General features: G+C 35.7%; 1 protein-coding gene across 7 annotated transcripts in view; it reads left to right on the top strand.

Moving 5' to 3' along the window:
* The window catches only part of MLLT10 (MLLT10 histone lysine methyltransferase DOT1L cofactor), a 146,995-nt gene that overhangs the window by 49,158 nt on the left and 74,697 nt on the right, over positions 1-23,140 (top strand). For 6 of the 7 annotated variants that reach the window (XM_054190448.1, XM_054190447.1, XM_054190445.1 and 3 more), the window contains 4 exons: positions 2,510-2,613; positions 5,092-5,185; positions 6,916-7,011; positions 21,593-21,688. In XM_054190448.1, the coding sequence (XP_054046423.1) occupies positions 2,510-2,613; positions 5,092-5,185; positions 6,916-7,011; positions 21,593-21,688 (390 nt within the window). The remainder of the gene's footprint in view (positions 1-2,509; positions 2,614-5,091; positions 5,186-6,915; positions 7,012-21,592; positions 21,689-23,140) is intronic. The other variant, XM_054190446.1, reaches the window with a different exon arrangement.

Below are 23,140 nucleotides of genomic sequence, written 5' to 3' on the forward strand. Positions count from 1 at the left end.
GAGGTGTAGCAATTGCATGGATTGGCAAATGTGTGAAAGCCTTTGGTTTTTCTGCTTTGTGAAAGAAAGAGAAAGGTTCTCAGGCTTCTGGAATCATATGTGTGTCTAAGAGAACGTGGAAGTATGAGAAGTTCAGCTTTAGAGAGAACTTACTGTCCGTGTTGGAACAGGAAGATGAAGATGGCCCCGTTTCATATGGAAGATTAGGAAACAGGTTTTATACTTCTCATGACTATTGTAGAAAGAATAAAAGTTCATTGAGCTTGTTAAAATGGGTAGGCAGTCTACCGTGTGGTGTTTAAACTTGTTCATAATGTAGCTAGTCGTTTGTTATCATTTTTCAGTCATTTTACTGTAAATTGGTTTAAGTGGTCCTGAAACACAGACCCCAAATGTAGTATGTAGTGTTGGAAAACAGGGCCTACATCCTTACTAAAGGAATGCTTCTATTGCTTTTCTTCCTGAGCTGCAGTGAGGAAGAGTTACAGATCCTAAGGCAAAAGTCTGAAAAAACAGAACAGTAACTGGAACTTAAGTTTTATGGGATCTGTTGAACTCTCTATTTATAGAGGTACCTTACTTTTGAAGTTACTTACACTTAATATAGTTACTTAGATGAGGTTGATAGATCATGACCTTGTTTTTTCCTAAAATGTAAATGTGTCAGATCATGGTATGGGAAGCTAAAACGCAGCCAGTCTCAGACCCTGTCAAACAACTGAATTATCTGTATGCACTACCTTGATGTACAAAGGGAGCAAGGCAAAGAATTAAGTAGGACTATCACCTTTCTAATCCTCAAACGTTAGGATATAGGGTATGATTTTAGGATATATTAGCTATTGGGTTTAATGCTTTTTAGAAGTCTTGTGGAAACAGTACAAGAATGACTCGCCTCCCCTAGAGTCTTGCATGTTAACAAAAACGCTTTAGTTAGCTGAGGTCTCATGTTAAATGTTGTTCTAAACACTTCTGTAAACGGCTGTTCTGATCTGTGAATTTCACTCATTATTATGTCTTTCTAAGTAATACTGGTTTTGCGTTATATCCTTTTTATTTTTTTATTTTGGTAGTATTTTGGTCCATTTTTCTTAAACTGTATTTTCTACTTCCCCTGGTTGGTGTTCTTTTTATTTTTTATTCTACTGATTCTCTGCCTTACTGAAGGGAGGTTGTGATACAATTGCAATAAGTCAGTTACAGTTTAAATGTAGACAGTTTTTTTTTTTTTTTTGGGGAAAAAAAAAGTTTATCTTTTCTCATCTAAGATCTTGTAATGGGATTTCTACAGAGGTAGCAGTGTGTTGCTGATATTTGTTACCTCAATACGGTTCTCTCTCATTTAAAAACAGACACTTCACTGCCTCAGTGCTGGAGGATACTTTCATTAAGAATCTATTCTTAAATTGTTAAATTTTACACATAATTGTGATACAATAGAATCTCTAAATGGTATTTCAGTAACTAGGACAGTAAAAAATTGAAAGAGATTTAGTTTTGCCTGATGTTTCTTCCTGGAATGCTGGTGAGAGATTGCAGCGATGTCTAGTATAGTAGTGAGATTCCATACAGCATGTATCTATGTTTATTTGCCACATGTTAAAAAAAAAAAATCGAATAATGAGAAAGATTTTGGATTCTTTTTGTCTTAATTTTTTTTTCCATTTCACTGAGAATGTTTTTGAAAATATTACAAATTACAATTGAAAATATTGCAAATTACAAATCCCAGTAAAACAAATAAATTGACAGAAATGCTATGGAAAGATTTTCAGACAGATTGTTTTAATTTTAGCTTGTTTTTGAGGTTGAGATGGGTTTAATATACTAATTTAAGCTTTGTTTACAGAAGGTTCTTGCTTGATTAGTTTCTAAGATATTTGTGGGGCTGTCCAAGTCATGCTGAAATTAAAGCAGAGTTCTGTTAAACACCATATTTAATTAAAGGTAACTAAGCATCATATGAATATTGAAGCATGCTATGAGCCTTCTGAAAATTCTTTACACCAAATGTACAAATAAAATTTTAAGTTTGCAGTTCTTCTGTACGTAACGTTGTAGACATATACATGTATACCATATGGTATCTTGTACCATTAGGCACTCAGTCTAATTTGATGTTTCTGAATGCCACCAATACAGGTAATGTTAAATGAATGTGAAAATGATTGGAACCTAAAAGGACATAAACACAAACTTGAAAGCAAGGAAAATGCTGAAGCCCAGTGCTATTGACCCTTGGCTGTTTAACCATTTGGCTAGTTGAATAGCGATACAGAATTTAAGTAAATTAGTACTTGTATTGCTTTAGTGTTGATGAAGTGTTACACAGATCCCAAGTGTCTACCAGGTGATCTCCTTTTGCAAACAAACATAATTAGACTTTTTATGAAGAAGTTCTTATATAAGCTTAGCTGCAAAATCCAGTAGTTCTCACCATAGAATCTCCTGTGAGTAACAGAATTCATTTGTATGCTTCTTATCATGTTAAGTATTTTCTCTTTGATAGACATGCTATATTTGTGATGAACAAGGCAGAGAAAGTAAAGCAGCCACTGGTGCTTGTATGACATGTAATAAACATGGATGTCGACAAGCTTTTCATGTAACATGGTAAGTATATTTTATTATTTAACATATCTGATGTTCCAAAAAGAATCAATGCACACAATGTAATGAATAAACTCTTTATTTAGTGTATTTCTGAGTAAAGAAGTGAAGTGGTTTTTGTGGAAGTACCTAACTTCATTATAATAGAGTTTACTAACAATATGACAGTGGTAGCATAGACATTGCTGTGAGCTGCAAAAGCTGTCTGAAAATACTCCCTTGGATTGTATTAAATGCTGTGTGCTACAGTGAATAAGGTTTAGTGGTTTTTTTCTTAGTTTTTCTTAGATGATATTTTATAGGATATGAGAATGTGAAGACATTGTTTGTTTACCTTCTGCTAACTGATTTTATGTGTGCTTTTGGTAAAGCAGTGGGAAAAATTATTGAACTATACATAAAAATGCACTAGACTCACCCCTTCTGGTCCAGATTTCCAAACATTTGGGGGTAATTCACCTCACTGGTTTTATCTAAATGGTACACCTCTATCCTGAACTATTCATTTAGGTTTCATGTATAGCCATTGGAGAAAAACAGCTGTGTCCACCATCTAATTTATTCCACTTTAAGATATTTAGGTTTGCTTGCATTCAGGAGTTGCTTGTCTCACTTTATGGACTTCTAAAAGAGGCTGGATAATTAGATAAAACTACATGTCAACAGCTAGAAGGAGGCAAAAGGAGTTCCACCCCAAAATTTACAGGCACTATTTGTTTTTTCAAATTCAGCTGAAGCTAATTTGCAATAGATAGATAGCAGATTTACATAGATTGTCTAGCTACATAATCTGGATTTACCTGTCTGTTTTATGAGTGCCCCAGTATGCTGCTTCATGACCAACAGAGTCAGGTATTTGCACACCTACTTAAATTACTCAAATATATTTTCTTCAGCGTAATCAAGTGATACTTTGAATGTCTTGTGCAGATCTTAAAGGATATAGTTCTGTAGCTTAGGCGCTGATTTCTTGGCAGCTCTGCTTTTTTTTAATTTATTTTAATTACTTAACTATCTGGCAGGTTTTACTCTTTCATAAGCATCTTAATTTTTCATTGGATGTGATCAATGTCAAGTTTCTTTTTGTGGTGAAAATGGATTGTGTTCCTAAAGCATGCATAACATATAAAGAAGTTACTTACAGATGTGAAAAAATGTATACATCCAAGTGTTTGAATGAAAACGTCTCTCTTCTTTTGAACAATTGGATGCATACAAGAATCCTTTCAGTCTTTTCTTCTTTCTTCCAAAACTCTGTTTTCAGTGAATGCTGTAAAGAACATGAGAATTAGATCCAAAATGAAAATACTTACCTTGTCATTTTTTAGTATTTTTTGGTTCTAAAAAACGCTAGGTATGTACTATAAAATGATATCTAGTCAGAGAGTACTGTGACTGAGGATATTGAGAGAGTTCTGCAATATTTAAAAAATGGAAGAAAAATGTGAAAACTACAGAAGGCAGAGATCCAAGGTGAGGTGTATCAATATTGGGTTATAATGTCTAAGGAAGAATGAGCTTGGGTTCATCCATTTTTGTATGGCAAGCTTAGAACAATAGATTTTTGCTTAAAGAGATCCTGTTAAATGTTTTCTGTAGTTGACATCTGCTGTAGGTGTGCATGTATTTAGGAAGCAGTATTTCTAGATTGCCTAAGAACATAATGTATAAATGGAGGGGAAAGTGATTTTAAAAAGCAATGAAAATAAGCTGCCTTATGTATTGTTCTTTCATTTAAATACTCCCGTGCATCATTCTGACTGTAACATTACATTATTATGCTAATGAAAATGATATAGAAAATGAAGCTGAATATTTGTTTTTTCAATGTCTAAGTTGGTTTTGATAAAGAAAATAAATCAACATTACAAATGGGGAAAAGCAAATTTGATTTGAAAAAATGTAGTAGAATAAGGTAGTAATTAGCCCAGGCAAGGAAAATTGTAAGTCTTGTTCTTTTTAAAAGAAATTAACCTGCCACAGTCTTTTAAACCAATAAATATAGTTTGATTTATTATGTCATTGAAGTATTATTTTAAAAAAAAAAAAGTAATTTTCCTGGCAAAGCACAGAAAGATGTTTGGAACTTGAGAAAAATTTGCTCTTTGGATCTACAGTATGGTTTTGTTAAAAACTGTTCTTTCCATAGGTAATTTTTGGCTTGAATTTGAGCTAAGAATCATTGTAAATTGCTTGGTTTGTTTATTTGTTGGAGTAGCTGCATAATAAATGTAGATTTTCAAGCTATAAGCTTGTGTGAATGGCTTAAAGACTATGAAAAAGGCATCAGGCCAAAGTATAAACATGTTTTTCACTGGGCTACAAAGGTTGGTTATGTGCTTGCATGCCACTAGAAGTCACTTGTTTGGAAATCACTTCTGTTAAATGCAGATGTAAGTATCCATACATTATCTGCTGTAATAGTGTGGTACAAGTTGATGTAAAATTGCTTTTCTTGAATGTCATTTGGTTTATTTTTAGTGCACAGTTTGCGGGACTTCTTTGTGAAGAAGAAGGCAATGGTGCAGATAACGTCCAATACTGTGGCTACTGTAAATACCATTTTAGTAAACTGGTATGTATTCATTAAATTCTATAAATAAATGTCACTTATTTTTTCACTCTGAATTGCCATTAATACTAGAAATAATATTTTCATGTAGCTCAGAGGGTAGATTCTATTTTGTTGAAACAATGTTTTAATGACAGTTACAGAAATACTGGCTGAAAATGTTTGTATAAGTGGTTACTTTCTAGATGTGTTGGTTTTTACCCTCTGCCAGAAACAGCATGCACATTTAGTGTTTTTTTCATTAGGTTCCTGTACTGTTTTCTTTTGCAATTTGATTAGTTACCTTCTAGGAATTTAGTCCATTTTGGAATAATCTAGAAAATATTACTTGTTATCCTGTATATGAGAGAGTAAATAAGCCCTCCATTTCTTTCTGCCTCTGTTACTTTTTTTTTTTTGTGTGTGTGTGTTTTTTCCTTTTGTCCTATCTCTCACCGTGTAGCCAGTGGATATTCCCTGCCTCTAAGTTTTCTGAAACACAACCTCAAGGAAGTGACCTGAGGTTTGATTTTTAAAAAAAACAAACCAAGCAAACAAAAAACTTTGAAATATCTCAGTTATTTCAGTAGGTTTTGGATCACACCTCTGGATTCTTTCCTGTCACTTCTTATCATGAGTTTGACAGATCCAGATATCTGTTTCTGTGTACGTGTGTGTGTGTGTGGACTTGAAGGACTTACTGATATTTAAAAAATGTTTTTTATAAATATTGAATTATGAAAATTAAAATATGTAAACTTGAGTTCAGATACTGCCATGAGTATAGTTAAACTTGATTATTTCTTGTTTTCACTGCTAAAAAAGGTGAATACTTGGGTGACTTTTGAATAAGTTGCAATGAGGTAAAAACACAGGGCAAATGAAGCATTTTAGCTTTCTGGAAGATAAGCTTGGTGAGGTTAGCTCTGTGCTTTTGTGAATATTGATGAGTTTGCTTCATAATGAAGATAAGTCAGGGCTTTCTAGGCCCTTAATAAGCTAAGATTCTATTTTTTTTATTATCTTGAGCTAAGTATACAAAATGACAAAAAATGCTCTATTACTTAGCAGTGAAGGCAAGCTCTTACACAATTACACATTTGATTTGTATGTTCCAGTACAGCTATGATTGAGAACACATATGTTTATTTAAAAAGCAAGTTTAATGATAAAGATATAACTCCATATTTGACATGTAATTAGTTAGCTTTCCGTTACGAAACTACAGTGGTAAGAACAGTAAAGACTGGCAAGATCACTTAAGTGTTTTAGTGGTTCTTTAGGATTACTGTGACTGTTTATGCCTGGTAAATACAGGTGTTTAGTATTTACTACTAAATGAAGATGGTGGGTGGGGTATATCTACTATACCACTGAAAACTTTGGTTGGCAAACCACTGACCTGAAGCATCTTTATAAAGCCACCTCAGTTAAGATAAAATAACAAACCTTTTGAACACTGGCCTAACATAAAGTATTTTCAGTCCCAGACTAGGCTCTCAATAATTACAGAAATACAAGCAATTATGTCTGCTGCTTGTAAATGCATACATGACCATAGCTTTTTTTCCTGGTATACATTGGTTAGTCTTGTTCATATTATTAGTGTTAGTAATTTGTCAGTAATTTTTCAGTTACTGAAGTTTTTTTTTTTCTTCAAGAAGTAAGGCATCTTATCAGTTGAAATGCTTTATACTTTTTATTTATTCAAATGGTTCCTTTTCTCTATCCATAAATATATTTTCTCTTTTTAGAAAAAGAGCAAACGGGGATCTAATAGGTCATATGATCAAAGTTTAAGTGATTCTTCCTCTCACTCTCAGGATAAACATCATGAGAAGGAGAAAAAAGTAAGTGGATTTGTCGTTGCTAATTATGTGGCACATCTGCTTAATAGTAGCACTTTCTGATAAATTTAGTTTTTGCTAAAAAGCGTGAAGGAAATCTTGTTCCTGAAACACTGAATAATTAATAACACAGATGATAAACAGGAGGTAGGTACTAGGGTCCAATGAGGAAACATCTTCAGGTGCACTGGTACGTGCTCCTTCCTATTCCTGTTTATCATCACTTTTGGGATACACACTGAAATATACCTGTCGGGAAGGCTGTTTCCATACAGTTTCCTTGCATAGTTTTCCATTAGAGATTATTTTGTGTAGCATTTGTGACTAGGTGGGAAAGACATACAGGGGTAGATCTTTTAGCAAGTGTGCTGATAAACACAATTTAACTTTACATATTTGTAAAAAAGAATTTTAAATTTGTAATGATTATTACTTTACGTTTTTATTACTGCTAGATTAATAGTTGCCTATGGGAAATTTGTCATTTAAATCCAACACAGGGTGATAACAGACAGTGGCACAATAATGCAAATTTGCTTTGGCTCTTTTTTAGCCCTCTAATAATAGATGCAAAACTCCTCACTTGCATGCATCCTGTACAACTAACTTAATAGATTTTCTGCAGGTGTGGGGAGACTTAGTTTTGCATTGTTCAAAATCATTACATAAAAAATTGAAATCAAAGAGTGTATTGGCCAAATGTGTATTATATGAAGGAGCTATATTTATAGTGACAGGAAATTGAATAACAAATGTCAGTCTTCAGACCCTTAGCCTCCTTAATATTTGATTTGGTTTTTAAGCTCACTTTGACTTTGAATGGGTGTTGATCTCCATTGTTCTTGGATAATCTTCTAAAAAGTGTCTTTAGGTCTGGTTATTGATGTAGGTGAATAGTTCCATTTTCATCTGGTAATGCAGGGGAGAGACTGTGCATTGCGATGTGGTTGTACTTCTAAATCTGAATTTATGACTAACATAAGAATAGCATGGGATTTTGGAAAATCAATTTTTCTTAGTAACACATTGGTGGAAAAAACAATCTTGAATTATAGACTACAGAATTACCTGCAAGGTAAAACCTTACCCATATTTGCCATATTTTTTTATCTTAGTTTGCTTAGTTTTTCACCACTATCATATTTCAGGTCCTGTTTTGTCAAAATGTATTTATGGATTTTTACTCACATTGACAAAACTTTGAAGTTAAATTTGAAGAAACTTTGCAGTATGAGCATGAAGCCTATATTCAGTTTTGTATGTCTGAGCAGTGCAAAAAACCTGTGGTTTGGGGTTTTTGTTGTTGCTTTTTTTAGTGACTTTGGAGATACTATGCTGCTTCAGGTCGTAATACCTGTAAAATCTTCAAGGGGTACTTGGAGGGCCTTTCTAACAGAGTGTGTTCAGCCAATGTATCAGTTATTTTTTTCTGCTAGCTGCTTGCTTCTCCTGCTCTGGAAGTGTTTTGTGGATCTCTAGAAATAGTTAATGTTGTTGCTTGCCTTTACAAGTCCTGACCTATTTCTGTGACTTGAAGTTAGATAGGATATTAAAGTTTTTTCTGCCTTCCATAAACTGAAACGTGGTAATCCAGAAGATCTCATGATCTGTAATACCAAGTGAAGCAATGCGGTGTGAAGCACTGACCTATTATTTCACATTGTTTAATTTGCTTTATTTATGTTGTATAATAACAAAACACTATTCTAGTTAAAACCACAAAGTGGTGAAAAAGGTTGCAATTTCCTAAAGCTGTTAATCGCCTAACTTTTTGTGGCTACTCTTTTTTTTGTTTGGCTTTTTTTATGTGTTCTGTAGCTAAAGAATGACCTGTGCTTTGCAAAATGCTAATCTTCAGTCAATGAACCGTATGTGGTATGGAGGCTCATTTTCTTGGTAAATTTGATTACCTTCTGCATGTGATGTCTTATTTGATATAGTGAATCAAATACACAGTGTATCTTGGAGGAGTAGGGTCATTTTTTAGGGTGACTTTCCTTATTTCCCTCTTCTATAAATCCGTTTGGAATCTAGATATTACAGCAAATATGTATACCTTTCTTCCCAGATACAGTGGTGTCTCCCCCTCCCCTCCCAGGAAGGGCACACTAGTTTCTACTTTATCTTTCATCTTGTTCTTAGGAAATTTGGATAATCTGATTTTTAGACATCCTTAAAGCTTTCCCTTTTGCCAAGCAGAAGCTGTGTGAGTTGAGGATTGGAACCATTTTTATTGCTCAGACCTCAAAAGCAATCCATTTGCATATAAAATATTATTCTGCAATAAGAAGAGGTTGGTCTGAAAATGCTGATGTGGATAGCTGTTGTTTTTGTAAACAGACACTGAGTTGAAAGCATGTATTTTCCTTCATAATATGTTTTTAGTCTCTTCTGGGCACTGTGCTTACAAAATCAATAGCAAATATATAAGGGTATAATAATTAAGAAAAACCAAACCCAAACTAAACCTTTGGTATGATTTAATTTTAATGAGGTATTTGAATCTACAGAATAAGTAGCTTAATTATATTCTGATTACTGCTGCACTAAGTATTGTTAGTTTCTATGGCAGAGATGTTATTTAGAAATGATTAGAGATGAGGCTATGTGCCTCATAAGTAGGGTTGGTAGTACATTGCTTGGCATCACATTATAATATCTCTTTTTTCAGGGCTGAGGTGTTTACCTCAAGCTTTTTAGGGAAAAACTTAGGCCACCATGAGGCTGTGTAAGAATACCTTGCTTTGCTAATGTCCCTGGCAGCCTTATCTTTGGAAGGGGCTAAAGAAGGAACTAAACATGTCTGGGATATGACCTTTGTGTAAAGGAAGTGTTTCTTGCCACTTATGTGAAAATTAGGCAAGCTTACTAGCATCATATGTTTAAGACTTCTGAAAAATGTGTATTTACCACATAGTGAGTAAGTACTATATAGCAGCTGAATTACACAAATTCCTTTTCTACTAGAAGTGCTTTGGTCTGGACTGAGCTGGAAGGGGAAATTTATAACTCTTTGCTATGATGACTCATATGATGCAAAATAAATAATAACGGGCTTGTGACTGAAGACCAAAAATGTGTAAGAAGTGGTGATTAAAGAGGGGAAAAAGAGCAAAGTAGTGACAAGGAGCCCCAGGGCACTGTTACAGAAGTTGGATGGTGTCACTCTGAGGAGAACCTAAAATGCAGGAGCCAGGACAGGTGTTCTAAACGCTGAGCTGCAGGCTAAAGAGAATTCATTGTGGGCCTCTCCTTGCTGCTTGTCCTGTTCTTTGTCCTGGTTTGAGTGACAGAGGACTAACTTCTCTTCTAATGCTTGGGAAAACTGCACTTTTAGATGTCTCTAGTGTCTGAATTCATGAAAATATTTACTTTCTAGCCAGCTAGGCTATGTGGGATTCAAGGTCTCGGTGTTTTCGAGCCTTGCCAGGTGCATGGATGAGGAGGAGCGAGGCCCGGCCTGGCCAACAGGATTATTTTATACGGTGAACGTCACATTCGGTATAAATTAGAGTGTTTGCTGCGTAGTTCTCTCTGTCCTTTGATGGTGGCGGTCCAGAGAACTCCTTGCCCCGGTGCCGGACCCCTGAGCCCTTCCCTTCCTCCCGAAGCCTCAGCGCTCGCAGTGTCTGACATTTGCTGTCCACTGCTGGGAGTGCACAGCTTCCTGCTGATAGAATTGGCTGAGTATAATCCTTGTATGTTTTACATTGGTATCGGGATCAATACTGGTTCTTTAGTATTATTGTTAATGATTTAGTGTTACCGTATTAAATCTATTTGTATTTCAGCCCTTGTGTTTCCTTGTTTTCCCCAGTTCCCTTTCCTGGGGTGGGGGAGGGGTCATTGGATGATAGAATGATTGTCTAAAAGACAATAAATTGTTATGGGTTTCTCAAACTGTAACATCTTTAGGAAACATTACACCTTCTCTGATTATGAGGGGAGAAACTTGAACATCTAAGAAGAGTTTGAGACAGTGTGTGACATTCAGCATGTTATGCTGAAGCCATGAGTTTGGTTGTTAGGCCCACAGGAAGGGAAAATTTAAAACACACGTTTACTGACTGAAAGTTTCCATGGGCTAGCTGTGTGTTCGTTTGTGAACTGCATTCTGAACTGCCCAAACTTTCCCAATATGTTGTGAGGGAGCCTACATTCATATGTCAGGGCTATGAATTTCATTTGGGAGAAAGGCACTCGATGCTTTTTAATGTATTTTAATGGTCTGTGTGGGTTGTTACAAATCAAGCCCTAAACACTTGGCTCAAGTGTTCATTCACTATCTGAGTAACTGACTGTGAGAAGATAAAATTGACCTGCCATGCATCAGTAAGATTCTGTGGCAAAAATAGGAACAGACTGCAGTTCTTTGGGTTACCATTCAGCTGCATGAGCAGTAATTTCCGTTTTTTCCCTTTAAAAAAAATAGCGTTCTGATTTAGTCCTGAAGAGTCAATTTAAAGTACTGTATAGAGTGTTGCAAAGGCAATTCTAATTATGTCATTGCTCTGCTAATTGCCTTATTTCATAAACTTAATAATGTTATTTGAACATTGTGATTTTTTGTGTAACTTTTTAGGGAAAAAAGCTCCAGACTCCCTTCAGTAATGCAGTATCCCACTGCATTTTTTCTATGATTCTATGGTTTTTATTTATTTTTAAAGTTTTCTTAATTGTTTTAATAGATGTGACTGTCTAATACTTCTAAGTGTTCTTGACATATGAAGCAAAATTGTAAGAATGCTAAAGATAACGAGAAGAAAAGTGTTTTGCAAACACCATTAAATTACTTCAACTTTAATTATTGAAGTAATGCTAGATAAATATTATTCAAATGAGAATTGTGTGATATGGATGCTAATGGTGATTCTTATCTGTTACTTGTTTCAAATTCTGTTAAGTCAGAGGGAAAGAAGAATGCCTCTAAAACACATCTAAAAACTGGTCAATAAGTACATAACATATGTTGCTCAGTGTATAGATGGTCTTTAATCTATCTATGAGCTGCAGAACCTCGTTCCTGTTTCCTAAGACTGAGTTTTTGTGTGGGTTCCCTGGTGTTCAAAAAGGGTTGACTTCATGCAGCAGTCTGTTACTTTTGGTGCTGACGAATAGTATTTCTGTTTCTGGGCACCTGTCCTTTACTGACTGTAGGAGTGTAATTTTTTTCTTTTTTAACATACCTCTTCATGTCAACTTGTGTTGAAAGTCTATTTATTTGGGAAGACTGACAGAGTGTGACTGTGTAAATAAAATTTCATTAGAAAGTTACTCTATCTGAGTGTATTCAGTAACATGTATCTTTAAAGTCTGCAGGATAAAGAGCAAAGGTGGCATCTTGTTGCTTGATTTGTTGCCTGCTGAAGTTCTGTGTTAACTTCTGCTGTATTCTGTGTCAGCCTGATAATCAACTTTGTGTAATCTACTGGACCTGACACCAGTTGGTATAGATGGCAAAGCAAAATGATCTGTTGTGGAGGTCAGGAAGAACTATATAAACAGATAAATTTGTTTTAATTTAAATTTTCTTTTATTTTAGTAAGAGAAAAAGTAGGAACTTCTGTTTCAGTTATCATGCTTATCATGGAATTACTGATTTGACTACCTCATATTTTTCTAACCTTACAGTAACACATTATATGTATTATGGGAAAAAGAGTAATGCTTTTAGTGTACGTTAGCATAACAAACACCTCATAATAGTATCAAGCTTGGCACCTGGGATTAGTTAATTATTGTACAATCAAAATGACAAACACACCACCTCAGGTATACTTAAAAACTGCTCTGTAAGATGTAGCATTTTGTAAGGCTGCATTAACTGCAGCTGTCCCTTTTACCTCAAAGTATCCATTTTAGTCTTCTGCTTTTCACCGTGAAAGAAAACAAACTCAAAACCAGACCCCTGCAGAACCTGTGCACGAAATAATGGTGATTGGTAGCAGTGATAATTGTCTCTGTATACCGTAAAACTGAAATTCCACAGGTGGCAAAATCCTAAAACATTTGTATGAAGAAATTCTGTTATTTATTTGTTCCTTTCATGGAGCTACTACTTCATCGTGGTTTTTATAGGCGTCTCTAGAGCAATGCTGTGAGAGATTTTTGAGTAGATCTCTACTGTAGTAAGTTTGCACTGTGCTCATCAAACAAGAGTTGTGGTTTTTTAAAGAAAAACCACATTGTTAGTCCAGATGTCTTCCTTAATCTGCAACAATCAACCAAAAAACTTTCTGTTTCATTGAAAAATTGCTATGATATATTTGAGGTATTATTAGGTGTTACTCTTACTTATTTTATTTATTATTTATGCTATTATTACATATTAGTTACTTCAGTTTCATTAATGTTCACAAAATTTTAAGAAAAGATTTTTTTGTCTGATTATGATTTTGATTTTTCTACAAGTTCAGTGTGTAGTAGCATCATTTATGTAACTCATTAATGTTTGTGCTCTGACGCATTATAAGATAGATGAGAGTAACTTTTGAATAACTGGGGTAAAAAGTAAGCTGAACTTTGAAGAGACACGAACGTTTCTTGCTTGAGAAAATCATGCAATATTGTTTGTATTAATTTGTAAACCAAATGACACCTGAGCATTAAAATAGGTCATTAAGGTTACTTCTTGATTATTTTTGTTTCTGTTTGAGAAATATATCTTCCTATACTTCAACTCTGTAGCTATAACTGTGAGAGATGTATAAGAAAAAGGTGCTTTGAGATATTATTGTTCCTTGCTTTGGATCCTAGATTAATACAAGGTTATTAGTACTTTATGTTGACTTCATAGCAGTCTCTAGAAGGTCATCTTGATATTGTTGTATAAAGTTGCATGTATATGCTCTTCACCAGGTACAATGTTTTGTGTGCTGGTAGACCATATGCAGTTAAAGGTGATCTGCAATGTTAAGCTTATTGAGCCAGAAAAATTAAATGTACTCCTTTTGCTTGCCATTCTATTTGCCTATTTCTTGACATATACTTGATGGGTATCCTTAAGTTACCTTGCAGACAGTGGAGCATTTCACAGTGTGTAACACGATACATATTTTAAAGTTTTAAATACTTGCAATTTATATAGTTGCCTTGATTTAGTTAATCTTGCACCATTTTTGAAGTTATAAAGTGCTACTCGAGTGTTTAGCACTGAGTATCTATCACTAACGGTTAATATTAAACTGTGTAAATAACAGAAAAAGTGTATTTTAATGTTAAATATCAAAAGAAGAGTAGCTTATTCTGATTGAGTTGTGCACCTAAGAGAAGCTTTGACTGGCATTCTTATCATCGATTCTTGAGTCTTTTTACCATTGGCAGTTAAAATTCTGACCGTTATCCCTGTATTGAAGTGAAGTTTTTGAGTCTTTTAATTAATTGTATCAAAGATTAGTACTTAAGAACAAGTTACATTCTTAGAGCTAAATATGTATGTATTTGAATAATGCTGCTTGCTGGTTTTGACTGGGGTAGAGTTAATTTTCTTCATAGTAACTAGTATAGGGCTATGTTTTGGATTTGTGCTGAAAACAGTGTTGATAATGCAGAGAAGTTTTCAATATTACTGAGCAGTGCTTACACAGAGTAAGGCCTTTTCTGCTTCTCACCCCACCCCACCAGTGAACAGGCTGGGGGTGCACAAGAACTTGGGAGAGGACAGAGCTGGGACAGCTGACCCCAACTGACCCCAACTGACCAAAGGGATGTCACGTGCCATATGATGTCATGATTGGTTTGTAAAGCTGGGGCAAGAGGGAGGAAGGGGGTGATGTTTGGAATGATGGCATTTGTCTTCCCAAGTAACCATTACATGTGATGGAGCCCTGCTTTCCTGGAGATGGCTGAACCACCTACCCGTGGATGGGAAGCAGTGAATGAATTTCTTGTTTTGCTTTGCTTGCGTGCGTGGCTTTTGCTTTACCTATTAAACTACGCTTATCTCAACCCATGAGTTTTCCCCTCACCTTTACTCTTCTGATTCCCTGGGGGGAGCGAGCGAGGGGCTATGTGGTGCTTAGTTGCTGGCTGAGGTTAAACTATGACATACTGGCAGTAGTGTTCTACCTCTCCCTATCCTGTGCCTATATCCTTCTATTGCTGTGACTGCAGCAACACTGCCACTGCATTTAATTTTCCTGCTGTGGTTTATACCGTATAAAAAGATAGATGAATGCCTGAGCTAGGGCTGTTCTTGTCAAAACAAGATAAATTTGGATTTGAATTTGAAACTTGTGGACCATAGGCATCTTTCATTCTGGAATTGTTATGCCTATATTACTAACAGCTAGTAGTCACAAATAAAAGGCCAAGCAGTTCTTGTATTAGGGATTAGCAAGAACTATATGCAGCTTTTTATTAGAGACATTAGTTGTGATGGTGGCAGCTCTGTATTTACAAGCTTCAGTGATGGAAAGATAGCGCAGAAAATCCATAAATGACAAAAGCACCAATCTGAGTACTCTGTGCTAATACAACATTCTGATATGTTGGAATTATTTGGAGGAGTCAAAAACTGAAAAATGATTCAGATATTCAGATGATTTTGCTTACAAGAATAACTAAGGAAAATAGATTTTAAAATGTTGTGGTTGTGAACAACCAAATGTGGTGGTGGTTATGATTTTTGTAACAGAGAGGCGGATAAAAATGGAATAATTCAGGATCAGCCCAAGCAGGTTTGTCTGAAGGGCCAAGCACTGGTACTTGCTGATAGTGTGCATGTGTTTTAATTCTTTCAAAATAGAAGTTAGTCTCCTCTTCCCTGGGCAGGTGAGCTCTTGCTCCTCTGTTTTGTGTCTATCTCTTCGTGTCCCTGTTAGTGTTCGTCGCTCACACTCTTTTGCTGAACTAACCTAGCTCACTAAACCAGCAGAAAACTATCCACTTTGGTTTTTGTTGCTGCTGTTTTAGCAGTTTGAATTGGCACACAGAAGGTCTGACAGGTTAATGAAATGAAGTACTGTGGAAACCTCTTTGGAGAAGGCTGTGCATTCCTGAGACAGAAATGAATTGCAAATAAGCGTAAACACCTTCAACAAGTTAAATGATACTTCCATGTGGAAATGTTATGAATTAATAATGCCATTAGAGAAAAGCTGTACTCATCCATTCCATCTGTACTGGAAAAGTTATCATTCACTTGCATTATTCAGTCTTCTCAGACAGTGAGGTCCAAACTGTGAAGGATAGATTTGTTAACATTTATTTTGTTGGTAACAGATCAGAGTTAAGATATAATTATATGTGTATCCTTAATTTGATATTTTGATGAGGTGATATTTTCATTCAGTAGTGTGATAAATGTTTCCTCTGAAAGTGCTTTAAAGAAAATGAATGAGCAAGTGCTGATCTTTAGAGTGATCCAATGTGTAAATGAACTTGTCCTAGTTTTGGCTGGGATAGAGTTAACTTTCTTACTAGCAGCTAGTATACTGCTATGTTTTGGATTTAGGATGAGAATAATGTTGATAACACACTGATGTTTTTATTTGTTGCTAAGCAGTCAAGGACTTCTTCAGCTTCCTAAAGGGAAGAGGGAATATAGACAGGAGAACTGACCCAAGCTGGCCAAAGGAATATTCCATACCAAACTGTATTTGTGAAATCATATTTTGTAGATTGAATATTTGTGGAAGAAACAGAAGCAGTGAAAATGTGCTTTTTTCCCCTTTTCCTCTCCCCTGCCCCACAAGAGGGCAATGTACAGAAAGTGCTGTAGAATTCCAGAAATCTTGCACCATATTAGTTTTCTTATCTTGCAGCATGTAGCTATTGGAATTAAGACGGTATTACATAATATTTTAGATAAGAAACAAAAGCCAAAAAAGAGATCCCTAGTGATAAATGAAGCTTTCTGATTAATCATGACATATGAACTCTAGGTATTTTGTATTGGTATTTAGCTACATCATAAATCAGGGCTCTTCAAGTTCTAGGATGAATAATGTTACAGCTGCTTACCCAGTGGCTGCATGGCAATCGCGCCTTATTTTTCTTACAGTAAGAAAGGTTTCAGGAGCTGCCTGAATCCGGTCTGTTGAGCTACCCTATTTGTGAACCGAGACTGAAGGTTGCTTTGTCAGTTTTGTAATTGGCCCTGTATTTTTTTAAACGTATTCTTCCTTGGAATGTTTCTTCGGCTAAATCCCGTTTTTACAGAATGTAGCATTGCATTTATCAGCTCTGCAACTATCTTATACAGGTGTTTGGAACATCTGAACTCATGCCTATGAATCTTTAAAAAATTGAAGTCTGAGTATATAAATGGGATACATGGGTTCTGCCTGGCCTTGGAGCTCCCTTAGCTTTTGCTTATCATCAATATTGTTTTCAGTCCTTGTTAAGAGTAATTTCTGCCTTTTCTTTCCTTACGGTAAAGCTTGTAAAAGGTCAGACATTTGATATCATTACCTTCCCTAGAATGGTGGGTTTCCATGTGGCTTTCTGGATGGATGTTTATCTTAGTGAGGTTCTGCTACGGGATTTTTGGTGGTTGGTTGTTTTTTTTTTTTTTTTTTTTAACTGTGGCTGATCAGAGGAGGTCTTAAAAAAGTGAAGCATGCAGTGAGTTTTCCATGAATGGCCAACTGTTTGTTTGCTTGTTTGTTTGTTTTCTGGCGGCAGGGAAGATGGCTAGTTTGTGTGTCCTTTGATACAGACTCGATTGAAAGCTGTCATATTTGTTAAATATTGTGGGAATTAACGTCCCTCTGTTATTCCTTTTTTGGATCCCAAAGTGGGTATTTCAGAACTTATGCTTTGTATGTGTTGAGGGGTATTAGTTGTTAAGCATAAATAAGTAAGTTTGAATTAGAATAAATTACTTATGGTGTGATTTGTGCTGTCTGCCTAGTTTTACCCAGCATGAGTAGCTAGATTTGCTGAAGCCTTTAGGTTGCGATAGAGTTATTTTTCTTCGTAATTTTCCCAGGAGCTGGTACAGTGCTGTGTTTAATCTTTTAGTATGGGAAAGATGATGATATCACAATGATGTTTTGGTAGTGTTTTTCCCAAGTCTGTGTCAGTTCTTCGTGTTCTGCCAGTGAGTTCAGGTGCACAAGGAGTATAAACCAGAAGACAAGACCCTCGTCTGAAACTGCAAATCAACAAGTTAACAGCCTGCCTGCCCGGACACAGGAAAAGAATCCAATAGAAGACCCCAGTCCAAAAATCACCATTGGACTAAAAGACACGTGGACAGAGTGTGAAGAATGCATGAGGGGCGGGTGTAGAGATCGCAAGGGTATAATTGCCCAAGGATTTCTTTGTTCAGGGTCCCTCTCTTTGGAGGCTCCCAGCCCAGGCTGTCCTTGCTGCTGTACCTTTCAGTTAAATTAATTACTTTGTAAAATACGATGCCAGAGGCTCTGCTGCGGGAAACCTAGGGTCAACCCTGAAGAAGGAGGAAGCGTGCCCTAGAGTGTGTGCGTGTGTGTGCATGTGACACCATGAATGGTGTGTGAATGCTCGGGCAGTGTCTTCTCATTTAACAGTATGCAACTTTATAGTGAGAAAAGGGTGCAACTGCAAGGAGTTGCTTTGTGGGAGCTAAGCCTCTTCATCTCAGCAGGTTGTTGCTGAAATTTTTATTCTTATCAATGTAAAACCTGAGCATTCCTTTCAAAGGTTTTCCTGCAATGAAATGTTCTCCATTTCTTTGATGTTATTTGCATCTGGAGTCAATTCACATTCAGAAGTGAGACTTCTGAACTTTCCTTAAGAAGAAAAGAGAAAAGAAAAGGAAAAAAAAAAAAAAAGAGGAGGGATTGTTAGAGGAGGTATAACCTAAAAGGAGGAGGGAATGTAGAGTTAAGGACAGCAGTCGTCCTGTGGATGAGATCTTTGTATGCAAAAGGCCTTTGGGTGGGGTACCCCTCAGTGGCCTTGAGTGGTAAGCTGTAACCTTGGTAAGGTGTTCTGGCAAACTTTGCGTTGATATTTTGGATCTAGTAGAGGAATTTGATGTGGTTGTTGATGCTGCACTTTACAGAACTTAAAGCAAATTCTTTCCAGGCTCTTAAGTTGTTTATGCCTTCTGCCTTCCCCTGTTCTTGTATCCGTCTTTCCTCCTTCTTGACACGTACTTTTCTGTTGAGATGGCTATCAAAGTGATTTCAGTACATTTCAGAATGTAATTTGAAGTCCTTCTGACTGTTCCTTTGATCAGAATTCTGTGTTCCTTTGCCTTTCAGACAAAATTAACACTGGAAGTAAAAGAGCTTGTAAACCATGTTAATTTAAACGTTTCCTGTTGTTTACTGATATTACAGTGAAGTTTCATCTTAAAGTGTATTAAAGTCATTGCCTCTTGGCTACAAAATGATAAATAAAAAAATTTCTTGAGGGTGATTTGAATTTCCAAGTAAAATGATGAAAGCTAAAGAAACTCGGGCAGTGGCTTGGATTTCCATTTCTTAACTTCCTTCTTGAGGAGGCTTGTTTGGGATTCAGTGAAATTGTTACTCAAGTTTATCTAAACATGTACACTGACGATACAGTAAGCAGGGTAACTAGCACTGATGAAAGGCTTTTGGATCAACAGATTTGACGGATAATATGGCAGTCGGTGTAGATGCTTCTGTTTTCTCTTGATCCCTGTTTGTTTTCTGGCACTATGGGGAGCATTTTTGGCACTGTTGCATTTGAGAAACTATTGAAAAGACACTGCATTTGAATCCCTCGTGTCCCTTTTTTTTCTTTCTTTCAAATGTGTATTTTCCATGTCTAAAAAGACCTAAACAAACAATCCCCCCTCCAAACAAAAACCCCAAAAGAAAACAAAAATAGACTCCCCGATCTAAAACTCCCCCAACAAGCCTATATTAGGTTTTAAACAATTGAAATCCTACTTTATAGTGTACATTATTGTAATTATGACACCTGCACACTTTGTTATGAAAGAGAAAACTCCATATTTATATCCAAGCAGCACACCGGGAAAAAATACGAAGTTCACTTCAGCATATGAAAAAAACAAACCTAGAAATCCCCATCAACCTTTTAAAGAGTTCTTTTGGGCCTTCCTTTGAGGATTAAGAAGTGTTCAAGAATCGAATGACTTAACATATTGTATTCTAGAAAGTATATTTGTGCATGAAATTATGGTGAAGATAGCTTTGGTACTTTATTTATGAATTTTCTTGGCTAAACTGTATTTTCTTCCTGGCAAAATTAGGTTATAAGTTTAGTTAAATGGATTTGGGGCTGGTTAGAGACAAGGTGATCTCTAAGTCAGCTGGTATTTCTTGTTCATAAAGGCAGAGATAAATGTATTTTGCTTTCAGCTTTGCATCTAGATTGTCAATTAACTGATTTTACTTTATCAGAGAATTTGAGAACCCATTTTCTTATTCTCTCAGACTGATTCCATGGTATAAGTTTCTGATGTTTCTTCTCTTGTGACTGAAATAGAAAATTGATGCTTGGTGATACCTGCATAGAGTATGCACATATTACATCTTGTCATGGTGCTTGGTGAGAGTGGTTGTGCAGTTGCTGTTGAACAAATTACATTTTCTTTTGAGGGTCTGGATAGTCATTTTGATAGTTAGAGAAAGATCAGCATGGATCATTTTTAAGAGTCAAAACAGTTACTGAGTTTTCATATGGCTATTCAGACTTACAGATTTTAAATTGTCTTCCTCATCCTTTCAAGCTACTCAATGAGAGTTTTAAACCCCTTGTGTCACAAATATTGAACTCCTCCTGTATTCTAAGTCGAATTGTTAATTTTGTTAGACTTGGGGGGGTTTGTGTGTGTGTATTTGTCTGAATTATTTAAACAAGCACAGTTTGTGTCTTATTCTGTAATCCTCTAAGAATTGACTTCTACCAGTATGGGAAGACTTCTGTAGTCTATGTAGACTTATGCTCTAAAGGCTCTGGGTTAAGAAATTATTTTCTCTCTGTTTGCACAATTTCATTCACATTGCCAATGCTTCATGTTATGTTTAAAAAAATATGTAAAAAATTAAATTTTCAGCCTCCTTAGAAAGCACACTTGATTTGTATCACTTTTGATATTCTGTTCAGTTTAACATGGAAGATACTTACTTAGTATGTAAACTGTATGCACCTCTTTGGGAATGAAATCTAAATCAAACTTCACATTCTTATGCATGAAGATGTCAGTAGGGGAGCCAAAGCTGAAACCTTGCATTAATTTACAGTAATATCCCAACAAAAAATACTGTGCAGGTGCAGAAATGCAGGAAGACAGAAATCTTCGGTGAGAAATGCAGGAAGACCTCTGAAGCAGCAGCCATGTCTCTGTTTTTAATCCAGTTTCTTTTGTTGATTGATTATTGGGAAGATGGATAATATTAACAGTAGTGTATTCATAAATGCTGGCTATAATTGAAGAATTTAAGTTTGTGTGTTTTGAAAGCAAAATATAAATACTTGATTTGCTTTTATAACATTATATTATAAAAATTTCAAAACATTAATGTTGTTTCCATTAAAATAGCACAGGACATTATTACCATCTCTCTTAAATTTTGATAACGCTTGATGCTACGTAAAATGGGTTATGTTAAAGATGAAGCTGAACTTAGGTCATATTATCTTTTGTAACTTCTAGAAATATAAAGAGAAAGATAAACACAAGCAAAAATACAAGAAGCAGTCGGAGTCCTCACCATCCTTGGTTCCATCTCTTACTGTAACTACAGAGAAAGTAAGTCAATGTGTTTTTCCTCCTCTTCCACTTCAATTACTTATGTTGAAATTTCATGATGTAATCATTCCAGTATATATACTGGAATGATTCTATATATATAATGGCTTTATAATGGCATAGATTCTATAATAGTCTTGGTATTTTTTCCTATAATGTAAAATCCTAAAATACTTTGAGGTTTCTAATATGAAGAAAGGCTTAGATTTTTGTAATTGAATAGTGAGTAATTAAATGACTCCAATCAGGTGCCACTGATACTACAGTAAGTTTTATTTCATTAACGTATGTTTAATAATTTGAGGAGTTTTAGAAAATCTTTCCTTTGAAATTCACTTGTGTGTGCTGAGCTGTCGCTGAACCTCTAAGCATTTAAGTCGGTAATTATGAAACTATCATAGAATAGTTTGGGTTGGAAGGGACCTTTAAACATCATCTAGTCCAACCTCCCCTGCAGTGAGCAGGGACATCTTCAAGTAGATCTGGTTGCTTAGGGCCCCATCCAACCTGACCTTGAATATTTCCAGTGGTGGGGCATCAACCACCTCTCTGGGCAACCTGGGCCGGTGTTTCAGCACACATGTAAAAATTTTCTTCTTTCTGTCTAGTCAAAATCTTCCCTTTTTTAGTTTGAAGCCATTACCCTTTCTTCTATCACAACAGCCCTTGCTCACGTTTCCTATGCCTGTAATACCACGTTGCCTTTTTAGCAGCCTGCTTCATTAAGTTCTGTGGTCTTTCCTTCCTGTTAAGGTGCTAGCAAATGCCTAACTCAGGGGACAACGTAGAGGGTTAAATGATGACAGTTCTCATTGTACTCTACGAGAATCGCTTGCACTATCCACAAAAAAAAGTGACACTAATGATGGTATTACAGAGTGGGCAGCAGTATTGAGAAATGGGTTTTCTGCCTTCAGAGTTGGAAAACATTTGTCCCATTCATGTTTGACATCTGAGTCTGGGAATCGTGGTTTGAATTAATTAGCCATCAGTATGTCAAGCACTGTTTTTTAGCAAAGATGCTGAAGTTTGTTTTAACTGTATGTAGTTTGGCTCCTGATATGCAGTATTCAACAAATATGTCTCTTTGCATATGGTACACCAAGACCTTGTCAGGACAGGGTGAAACAATTGAAATACCAACTTTCTCTAGTCCCTGGAAGTATTCCCTTATCTAGTGGTATCAACTTCAAGAAACATCACCAAGAAAGTTAGGTTTTTAGTATGCTTTGGATATTTCTTTATTTTCAATAGTAGGATTATTAACTTGAGGATGTGTACCTGTTAACATCCCATTATTTGTGACTCACGCTTCTGATAAGTCTTGTTTCTGGTTCTGCTGTAATCTTTTTGACACTATTGTGTATAGCGAAACTTACTGTTCAGTGGTTTTCTGAAACTCCCAATAAGTCTTTATTAAAAAAGAGAGGGTAGACTCAATTTACTTCTTTG

This window comes from Rissa tridactyla, chromosome 2 (assembly GCF_028500815.1).
Source record: "Rissa tridactyla isolate bRisTri1 chromosome 2, bRisTri1.patW.cur.20221130, whole genome shotgun sequence".
NCBI lineage: Eukaryota > Metazoa > Chordata > Aves > Charadriiformes > Laridae > Rissa > Rissa tridactyla.